Here is an 11,553-nt window from a genome sequence, read left to right as displayed (position 1 = left end):
TAGCCGACTTAAACAACAAGGTGAAATACATATTATTGGTTGATTTTCAATTATTTCCATGCATGTAGGCCTACAGAACATCTGCACGTTTTTATATCCCAACACTGGCAGACAAAAGCGACCGATAGGGCAAATAAATAATCTGATGAGGTTCGGCATTATTGAGAACATTTGTGACTCATCCTATCAACCGGCCCACCAGGACACTACGCGGGAGACGGCCAGAGGGTCGGGTGCCTGAGGACTCCATCAACAGTATCATCATGACCTCATCAAGTCTCCATGGAAATGAGCCCGCACAGACACACGCACGGACCCACGTACATTACAGACAGAGCCGATAACATAACACTGAATCGAAGTAAGCTATAGGCCTCTGTGGGTTTGAAAAAGAAAAAAAGAAATGCTGGTCGAGAACAAGTCTGTGTTGGCTTGCAACAGGTCAGAACACTCACTTCTGATCCATAATATGGGGAGGAATAACGCGGTTACTGTTTCATGAGTATTGCTGGTCTTGCTGCAGTTCTCAACAATAGTCTACAGAAAAAGATTAAGTCTGATTACTTTGTCATTTGCCACTGTCAAACAGACTCATGAAATACCACCCTTAGGTTACACCTGATGGGTGAAGATAACATAGGCTAACTATAGACATTTCATAATTCAGGTTTGTTCAACGATTTTTTTGCATCTGGTGATTCAGCGTTAGACGCACTTGGAATTCCTTCTTAGTCTCGTTCTGTTTATCCAGAGGATGGGTTAGGAGATCGAGTGCAGAGTCAAAGGAGAAAAGAACAGCGCGTATCAGTCACATCGCTGCCAGTTGCTACCAATTCCCTTCCCAGACAGACAGAGGTTGGCACTTGAATCACAATTCGGAAGTGGCAAGACTTAAGCGAGTGCACTTGTGCTTTTGTTCAGCATGACCTGAGGCGATTGGGATCCGCTGGCTCCCACTTGGGGGCCAGCCGGATTCTGTGGTTATTTTGACAAACCAAGTGGAAAAACGCAGCTGGGTCTACAAGCGCACATATTCAGTCTGATATTCAACAAAGGGATTATGCTACAGTACTATAATGAAATAAACTACGTTTGCTATTATCATTTTTAACCCATACCGGCAAACTAGGCCTACTTAATTGTTGCTGAGGTAATTGACATATATGCCTGCTACTCGTTAATTTAAGACAAGTCGATGACTACGTAGAATTTGTCATTATTGCCGTTAAAACTCCGGCCTTGTGACTGGCACATAAATGCACCGCGCAGCTCCAGACTGTACTCGACCGGAGCTCAAGGACAGAACGGAAACAAAGGTGTAAGCGGCTTTAAGCTGTGGATTTGGAACAGTGTTCTTGATAAGCCTCCTCACTTTGCTGAGAATAACGGGGCTGCCGAGGAAGTGATGAACCGTGCCAAATTGTAAGACTAGTTTAAATCATTGATTAGAATGAACCGGTACATTAAAATATGTATGGGACAGTGCATGCGTCTGAAGTTTGATTCATGCTGGTGATGTATTGTTCCTGCCTGACTGGCTCGAAAGCCCTGCGTAAAGAACGCGCGCAAAAGTTTGATGGCGAGTAGCACGACGCTGCGCGCCCTCCTCATATCCTCGGCGCGAAGACGACTGACGGACGAAGGACAAGCTTATGAAATGAAACTTCGAAATGAAAAACATCTTGAATGCAGGTTTGAGCCGATACCCACATGAAAAGTATTCCCAAGACCGCCGCTTTCGCTCTGACCACGGTTAGAGAGGGAGAGTGGAACCTTTTCGGGGCGAAAGCGGGTGTTCGCAGAAATGCAAGACAATCTCGCCGTCTCAAACAACACTGTGCCAGTCCCGGACAGTGAATATAACTTTCCAGCTCTTATATTCGGAATTTTGCTAATCGTGGTCATCATTTGTGGGAATTTACTAGTCTGTCTCAGCGTACACACAGAAAAAGCTTTGAAAACTACAACGAACTACTTCATTGTCAGTTTGGCTGTTGCTGATTTGATGTTGGCCGTTTTGGTTCTGCCACTGTTTGTGTATGCGGAGGTGAGTAACATGTTAAACATTCGGGTGTGGTTAAATGTCACTTTAATGATTATAATGTGACATCTGCATAATCATAATGATAAATGTAATTATTCTCCATTTCATCTGTCAATGTATGCTACATGTCACTTCCATTGTCATCGCAGTAGCCTGAAGAGTTTTTATGAGTCGGTGAATGGCAAACATACGTGAAGAAAAACTGCTGTGAAAAATGAGTCATGAATATTCATGAGGCTATAGGCAATATCCTATTGGATAATGTAATCATATATTTTTGAATTCATTATAAACTACATACAGTCTACGTTCAAGTTATTTACAAGTGAGACCTGGTATATATTCTACTTCACAACGTGCCTTTGTTGCCTTAATTAATCCCGAGGTGAGCAACTACATAAGCAAGAACTAATCTCTCCGGACAGCAGTTTGATTGTATAAGAACTGGCCCATATTCATTAGTGCTTCATTGCCTCTGTCAATCTGCAACCATTCTTGCTTCCCATATGACAAAATAAAATCCTCTGGGATTGATGATATCTGCCTCTCTGAACCTGTGATGCATAGTCAAATGTACTGGGCCTTGGGATCCTCTCACAATTGTGTCCAAAATTCAATCAAATTTACTGTTGTGGCATGAACTCTGTCCAACCCCTGCGATGGGAGAGTGGGTCAGTGCTCCTGTGGCTCGCTCCCCTACACACCCACACACAAAACACACTTGTCCCCGATAGTCAGTCACCACCAGCTAGAGCCCTGAGCCCTCCCTCCCTCTCCCTCTCCCCCTCCCTCCCCTCCCAGCACATGGCGTTTGCTAGTAGAGACACACTAACAAGGGTTGGCTAGTCCCACTCACCAAACATTCCATTCCCAAGCCTGGGTCACCGTCATCGACCCTTGTCTGGACACTATGACGGGCTATCAGTGTTCTCTTCACTGGGCTGTGATGGGCTACACCAAGGCCATGAGGGCAGAGAACCTACCAGTTCCTTCTCCCTCTGATATCTATTTCTTTACCTCACAAACTCGTCACACGGTCAACACACAAATACAGGTCATGCAGACCAGTGAGAAGGCAAATTAAAATGGCTATTTTGGGGAGGGGTGTGTGGGTGACATTGCAACCCCCCCCCCAAAAAAACAACCGTGTCATTGTGCATCAGACCTGCAGTCTCAATCACCCAGAGGCTCTAAGGAGTACGGCTGAGAGGGAGGGAGGAAGGGAACCAGCCTCCTTCTCTCTGGCACTGCTCCTCTCATGAGGAAGCTCAGATGGAAACGCAGACGGTGCGATGCAGAGCTTTGGAGCAGGAAGGAAGAGGGGCAGGAAGGAAGAGGGGCAGGAAGGAAGAGGGGCAGGAAGGAAGAGGGGCAGGAAGGAAGAGGGGCAGGAAGGAAGAGGGGCAGGAAGGAAGAGGGGCAGGAAGGAAGAGGGGCAGGAAGGAAGAGGGGCAGGAAGGAAGAGGGGCAGGAAGGAAGAGGGGCAGGAAGGAAGAGGGGCAGGAAGGAAGAGGGGCAGGAAGGAAGAGGGGCAGGAAGGAAGAGGGGCAGGAAGGAAGAGGGGCAGGAAGGAAGAGGGGCAGGAAGGAAGAGGGGCAGGAAGGAAGAGGGGCAGGAAGGAAGAGGGGCAGGAAGGAAGAGGAGCAGGAAGGAAGAGGGGCAGGAAGGAAGAGGGGCAGGAAGGAAGAGGGGCAGGAAGGAAGAGGGGCAGGAAGGAAGAGGGGCAGGAAGGAAGAGGGGCAGGAAGGAAGAGGGGCAGGAAGGAAGAGGAGCAGGAAGGAAGAGGGGCAGGAAGGAAGAGGAGCAGGAAGGAACCAGCCTTTCTCCCTAAACATGTTGCTGACGGCTGGTGTGTGGTGTGTTTGTGCTCCAGTTCCAGGGGGGAGTATGGTCCCTGAACATGACCATCTGCGACAGCCTGATGACCATGGATGTAATGCTCTGTACAGCCTCCATCTTCAACCTGTGTGCTATCAGCATCGATAGGTACGTTCTGTCTGGGTCTGGTCTGGTCTGGGTCCTGCTCTGAGGAGGTGGTTAAGGTTCAGTCTTGGTGGAACTGTAAAAGAATCAGCAGTGTGTCACAAGTTGGAAATATATGAGGAAGGTTCCCTCAAAATATTTGTTTTTCAATGTTTTTTCAAAATAAAATGTCAGTTTTAATTGCTTGTTTTAACTCTTCGAGCAACTGTCTGTCCTGGTCCACAACAACCCAAATCACTCCCTCCATGCCCAGTGTTGAGAGCCCTGGTTTAGACAACAACACAATTAACATTTCTCCCAGTCTGTAGGTGCCAGGCAAGGTCATGCTTAGATATAAAATGTTATCCAGGTCAGGATAACAGTAGAGAATGCGTGGAAGCTAATTAACCTCTCCATCCAGACTGTCTGACACACACACGCACCAACACTGACGTCTGGCCGAGCCGTGTTGCTCCCAGGAGCTCCTAGCAGGCTGCGTGTCAGTGCTGTGGAGGTGCACCAGCGACCCCAGGGAGCAGACCCTGGACGCTTCACCAGCAGGCCTCGGGGCCTCCGCGGCTGGCCCTGATTACAAACACAGTCCTTGTTCTCACGAACGACCTCACATCTCCTTTCCCCATACTGAAAATACGTCTCATGTCTTTGAGAAGACAAACGAGGCAAGACAAACACAAATCCCAGAAGAGGGTCTGCTTCTAAGAATGAAATATTATGTATTTGTGAAGCGGTTAGTGGTTTATCTAATCTTTCTCTTTGCAAAGTGTTGCCCAGGCTGACACGGTGACATGGTTGTGTCTCAGGATTTATGATCGTGTCTTTAGAAAACCTCTATAGTTGTGGACAACTAGAGCTAATTCCCTAATTAGCATTACAGAAAACTGCTTATGATACCAATCATTCCTGGCCTCATTGTTCAACGTCACAAAGTAGTGTGACGTGCAGCATGTAGAGGTGCATGTGTAGAGAGCTTACCATCTTCTCCAGTAACGACGACAGCATGTGAGGGGTGCAGTCTTGCCAAGCCTCTGTTTGCTCTGCCAGGTTCATCGCGGTGGTCATCCCACTGAACTACAACCGTAAACACGTGGACCAGAGACAGATGTTCCTGCTGTCTGGCACCTGGATCCTGGCCCTGGCCGTGGCCTCCCCCATCATGTTCGGCATCAACGACGTCCCCAGACGGGACACCAGCAAGTGCAAGCTGGAGGACGACGACTATGTGGTGTACTCGTCCGTGTGCTCCTTCTTCATCCCCTGCCCCATCATGCTGCTGCTGTACTGCGGGATGTTCCGGGGGCTGCGGCGCTGGGAGGAGGCGCGCAAGGCCAAGCTGAGGTGCAGCCTCCAGGCCTGTAGGAAGCTTCAGGAGGCCGCGGCCTCCCTGCCCCCGCTGGCCTCCCTGCCCCCGCCCCTGCCTCCCATCATCGAGCGGGACCTCACAGACCAGGACACGGAGCGGCCCTGCTCCTTCAGCCCCCTGGGGCCCAAGGACGGGCCCGTGCCCACGGTGGCCTTCTCCTCCTACAGGTTCATCCCTGAACCCCCGAAGAGGAAGAGAGCCAAGATCAACGGCCGGGAGAGGAAGGCCATGAAGGTGCTTCCTGTCGTCGTGGGTGAGTCACTCTCCTGACGTTGCCTCTCAGTCGATGGGGGGCAGATGAGAAGCTACAGGATCTTGGTTGGTTGAAGATGTATTTGTTTGTTCCCAATTACTGTGAAAGTACCAAGTCAATGAAGTTAATTGCTAAGTAGAGACAAAATCAAGTTGAGTATCTCAGAAGGCTGAACAAAGAATACAGAAATGAAGGGCAGTTAAATAGTATCACAATATGGGAGGTTTTACTCCCTTAAGTAATGTCAGGGGGTGACATCAACACAGCCTCCGCAAGCACAGAAAGAAGACGCTGCATTCATGGAGCTGGATAGCTTTTGTTTAGGCTTTAGATAGGGCTCCTAGAAATGGCCCTGACGTTCCATGTTCTCATGAGCTAATATAGCAGGGTGTAGATCAAACATTGTTTATTATATTCAGAGCATTCCAAACAGTATAAAAGTAATAACGTAATCATTAGTTACTGTTAATTGATCAGTGGTTAAAGACAGAACTCTTCAGTATCAGAACTCTTCAGTATCAGCCCCACAGCAAGGATTTGGCTTTGGTACAGATTGAATCAGATAATCCACTCTGACTGAATACAAATTCACGTTTGATATGCATGCCAGTTTGCAAGACGCACTCTCACAAGCTGACAAACGTGAATATACTAGTCCCTAAACCAGGATCACTGTCAGACTAGCATAATCATCATAATCATGCTGACAGGAAAATTTGATTTAAGTGTAAAATGTAATCTTCTTTAGGGTCAAACAAACTACCCAGCATTGCTCTGACCTCAATCAGTTTCTTCAGAGGTTCTTCAGTGGAAACTGTGGAAAACAAGCCTTATAATAACAATGAATCAACAAAGAATGTATTTGCACAGACGCATTCAATCCGTGTTTGGAGTATAAGTTTGTGTATACTGTAAATTGGTATGCGACCCCCAGTTAATAGCACACGTCAAGGGCCTTGAACATTCCTGCTCATAACTCAGTAACAGACACATCTTCTCATACTAGCTGTCCCATCAACATCATCCACACTGTTTAATCCACACAGCCAGGCCTGAAAAGGGAAAGCTTTAATAGGTAGACATGATACAGCCAGCTAATCATTCAGCCCATAATCCTACATCCAATTATTATGTAAGGGTTTGCCTGACTGGCTGTAAAGCCTTGGCCTGGCGCTCGTCAGTAACAGGAGAGTGACTAGCTGCATGCTGGGAGGAGTTCTGCCCTGTTTGGGTGCATGGTCTTCAGGATTGACCAAACTCACTTAAATCATTTATGTTCAATGTTAAAATGTTGAGGAATTAACCGTTTAAAATCACATTGAAAGAGTTGATAATGGCAGGGCTGACAGGTAGTAAGCTATGTGGAAACAACACTAGCTATGGCTATGTCAGTTTTGCATGCTGATGTATATATTGGGGAGACAGGCATCTAACCCTGTCACGTTTTAGAACTGAAATGGGAGTTTCATTCTTGCACAATGGGAAAAGTCTATTATTTGTTGATGTCCATAAAACTGAACCAACTGTCTTTAGAAAGAGAGACTGCCCTACTGTCTGTCCCAGGAGGCCTACAGTCACACACACACACACACACACCTCCTGACAGTCAAACACACACACCTCCTGACAGTCAAACACACACACCTCCTGACAGTCACACACACCTCCTGACAGTCACACACACACCTCCTGACAGTCACACACACCTCCTGACAGTCACACACACCTCCTGACAGTCACACACACCTCCTGACAGTCACACACACCTCCTGACAGTCACACACACACCTTGTCTGGATGTCAGAGACAAGGGCACAAGGGGGCGTGGAAGGACTCTGTGCTAGCGGATCCCTGGAAGCCCCAGGCCTCAATCATTTTCACAGTACAATACACACACACACTCACACACACACACACTCACACTCACTCACACACTCACACACAAACACAGCTGAGATTGAGAGGGCAAACAAGAGAGATAAAGAGAGGGGGATGGGAGGAGAAGAAACAGGGTGAGGGAAAATAAACTGTCATCTTTCATGAGATTTCTGTCCACCATCCCACAGGTCTGGAGAGACAGGTCAATACTGAAAGAGTTCTCTGAACCAGTCAGGTCCTGCAAACCTTTTGCCTGACTGATCCAGGCGGTAAACCAGGATTAGTCCGGCAGTACTTGGTCACTGCAGCTGGCCAGGGCTACTGAACATAAGACAGGCATTCATTACCACTGCTTCAAAGGTCAAATTCACTTAAAAAGCTTTGACATAGAACTGAATTCAATATACTCATTTGACAGGATCTATATGTACGTGTCCATTTGTTTTGAACCACAACCTATTTTTAGAAGATATTACAAGTGTAAACAACAACCAGTTCTGAATCAGTCAGCAGATTAGTAGTAGGTCATAGTTAATATAAAGGTTGCTTGAAAGCAAAAACAAACGGGGGAAAAAAAAACGATTTCTGTCCGTCATGGCATGCATGTGTGATGTGCCTCACAAGCCGAGCCACAGGCTGTCTGATAAAAGATTGTCTGGAAGATAAGCAGCCTATCTCTTCTTATGGATGAAGACAGCATACTCAGCTCTGCTGGTTCAGCCAACTCAACCACAAGATAGCTTCAACACTTTTTCCCATCGATCTATGTCCCATAAACAGACTGCGGATATGGCTTTTAGATACAGATCAATTCAACCATTTATATACGGTATGTCTTCATATTTGCTCGCATCCTTACACGGACTAAATTAAATCGTTTTAAACATCTAATTTAAAAAATCTTGGGTGGTAAAAGTAAATCGGTCGATGCGATTGAAGGGCTTTGAAAAGGGGGTCTTCACAGTAGCTCCAGGGTCGTCTTTCAGAGGACGTCCTCTCCTGTTCTATGAGTTATTATGCGATGCTGCTACTGGTGGTGCTGTATGGTGCCCTATAGAAACCTGCAGAATTATGAGGGTGAAGGCTGTTTGCATCAAAAGGGCCAGCACATTATTTCACCTCCTCCCCTCACCCATGCTATTAGATCTGAAGACTGATGGATCTTAACCAACTGCAGACAGTCAGAATGATGAAGCACCTCTCTGGTATTCAAACCGATCTGCTAAGCTGGGAAGGGACACATGGTCTCAGTATTCCATTTAGAGCATGTGATTTGAGATTTGTTGAATTGATGACTCCTGCCTAAGATTTGTCTTCGGGACTCCCAAGAACATCCCAGGAAACAGAAAGATCTCTGAATGTCCAGTGGGAGTTGAGACCTCCCTCCGACAGAGAAGAGTCTAATCCTCTTCTCATTCCTCCATGCAGGATATTAATAGAAAACCCATCAGCATTTTTGAATTATTCAGCCAAGCGGGGGCATGGTGCTAGCAGGTGTGTTTCCAGTGTGGATGTGAGTCTGTAACTCAGTCTGTCTCACCCATCCCGACACACCTTCTCATCAGACCTGCATGCATCTTCACATACTTAATGAGACCGGGCACAGTTCCATCAGCTTAGTGAATGACTAGCCTACATGTTTGTATGCCCTATACATCTTTCTGAAGATAAGTATGGGAGGAACTGCTTGTTGTATGATTTGACTTGAAAAGGCATTTGTCTGTTTAAGATAGTGATTGGAGCCAACCTCCAAGCGTTTGTCACTGTCCACATCATTAATCATAAATGACACAACATGCCATCGCTGTAAACACATCCCTTACCATGTTTAGAGGGTTATCTTGCTCTTTAATGCAGATGTAATTGAACTGGATGATGAGATGGTTTCAATCAGACTCCAAGGTCACCCTGGACTATTTCAATCACACCCTCGTTTGGTTTGACTCGGAGAGAGAAGGACTCTGTAGGTGATGCACGTATTAAGTTCATGTTTTAGTTTCTCCTCATGGAACACTCCACTGAAAACTGCAGTTATTATGGAGACCTGATAAGCAATCACAGGGTTATCAAACATGATTAGGATATGCATTCAGATTCCAAATATTCAAGGTTGTCTCAAATCTCTACAGCCTTTTGTGAATGAGGATCATAGACCTCCAGGGGGGCAGAACCTGTCTGCTGCCTCTGGGACTCAACACTTATTTCCCCCTTCATACAAAAAAAAGAAGATTTTTTTGTTGTTGTTTGTTTTTAACCCTTGTGTTATCTTCGGGTCATTCTGACCCATCAGTCATTGTGACCCACCGTCGTATTGTGACAACTTTACCGCATACAAAAACAAAGTGAAGCATTTTCTTTTAACCGTTGGGCTGTCTCAGACCCCCCACATTGCAAAGGTTAAAAGAAAATTATTTTTATTTGTTTTTGTATTGGGTAAAATTGGGTAAACACAACGATGGTTCGTTATGAACCTTTGGGTCATGTGACCCGAAGGCAGCACGAGGGTTAAAGTTCCTTCCTGTTCCTCCTAACGGCAGGTGTGTTCCTGTTCTGCTGGACGCCCTTCTTTGTGGTACACACCATGAGAGCCAGGTGCTCCACCTGCTTCATCCCCCCCAGCCTGATGAGCATCGTCACCTGGCTGGGCTACGTCAACAGTGCCCTCAACCCTGTCATCTACACCGTCTTCAACACAGAGTTCAGGAACTTCTTCAAAAAGTTCCTTCACAGCTGCTGTAACAGAAGCTAGGAGCCTTCCTGCAACAGACAAACAAGCACAACAACCCCATTTTAAGGACGCTACGTTTGTGCAGTTATTATTACGTGATGCTGTACTTTTGCCATTGCATTTTGGTTTCCTCTATTTTTATGTATTTTTTGTATTTTGTATTATTTTTTTTTTCTTCTTTCTATTGATTTACTTGATTGATTTTTCCATTGTGACAGCAATGTGTGTTTGTCAAGCTGGCAGTTTCCATGTTTTATGTGGAACAGCTTTATGTTGAGGAATTTCACTCATTTCCATCTCACTCCAAAAGACGCTCAGAAATACTGGCAGGGCATTTATTTCTGACAATACAAGATTCTTTTTTGTACATTGTTGCGCTAAAAGAAAAAACGATTTCATAATAAACAGGTTCCATAGTAATGAGGCCTGCTTTAAAGTGTATGCACACAGCACTGTGGTTCAAGACATGTTTTAGGAACACACAATAACTATCCCAACCTCCCGCTGCAAACCCTGTGTCTCAGAGCCAGACAGACGTGTTCACATTACAAACACCGGCGTACAGGACCCAGGTCCCTACCTTGCCCTCACATGACATGAGGGCTTCGGGCAAGTACAAGTTCCCGTTTCTGCTCTTTTTGTTGCCAAGTAGCACAGATGTACCAGAGGTGAGGACAACAGAGGAGACGCGCCTGATCGACAGCGACAGGAGGATCAATGATGATGGAACAATTTCAGACACCATCTGGATGCACTGTGACAGCTATTGGGAGTTTAATTCATGTCTTGATACTCACTTCTCCCAAGTGGGTATCAAGCAGTGGCAGCAATGGATTAGCATATCAGACACAACAAGTACCTATTTCCCATCAGGTCAGTGTAATCACAGTACAATTACTGCTATTCCTATTTCCATTAGGAAATTGTGGTAGTGACAGTCCAGATAATAGGGGATGTTTCCTGGGTCCGATGAGGGGTTTGATGTCAGCTCAGTGCACAGTGACACTCAGCTCTCACCTGTGTGCACAGTGACACAGCACAGTGGGCTGTCTGTGCCTTCCGTGTTATCCTCTGAGACACACATCAACAGTATTCTGAAATGCTGATGATGATTGATGAATTGCTTGAGGAAGATTGCACCCCCGGCCCCCAGAAGTTTCTTGAAGGACAGAGGAGTCAGTGTAGAAAACTCTGGGTCCAAGTCGACTCGGCCTGTAAAATATGATCAGGAGATGGTGAGAAGACAAGGACAGATGCGTTTCTCTCCAGGCTTTTAAGTAGAGCCGGGAGTGTCATCTCTTGTCAGA

The 11,553-nt window shown here is 46.3% G+C and overlaps 1 protein-coding gene across 2 annotated transcripts; it reads left to right on the top strand.

Moving 5' to 3' along the window:
• The first annotated feature begins 1,087 nt into the window (after positions 1-1,087).
• On the top strand, positions 1,088-10,683 carry drd4a (dopamine receptor D4a). 2 transcript variants are annotated; one of them, XM_062460938.1, is made up of 4 exons: positions 1,088-1,692; positions 3,918-4,030; positions 5,069-5,640; positions 10,056-10,683. In XM_062460938.1, exons 1-4 carry the CDS (start codon positions 1,687-1,689, stop codon positions 10,265-10,267), a joined length of 903 nt encoding a protein of 300 aa, XP_062316922.1. In that variant the 5' UTR covers positions 1,088-1,686; the 3' UTR covers positions 10,268-10,683. The 2 variants fall into 2 exon arrangements, with proteins under 2 accessions (XP_062316922.1, XP_062316920.1); XM_062460936.1 differs by having other exon boundaries at positions 1,098-2,047; positions 10,056-10,682.
• The last annotated feature ends 870 nt before the right edge of the window (positions 10,684-11,553 follow it).

The sequence above is a fragment of the Osmerus eperlanus genome, chromosome 5, assembly GCF_963692335.1.
Source record: "Osmerus eperlanus chromosome 5, fOsmEpe2.1, whole genome shotgun sequence".
Classification (NCBI taxonomy): Eukaryota; Metazoa; Chordata; class Actinopteri; order Osmeriformes; family Osmeridae; genus Osmerus; species Osmerus eperlanus.
This window is presented reverse-complemented; position numbering and strand designations above follow the sequence as displayed.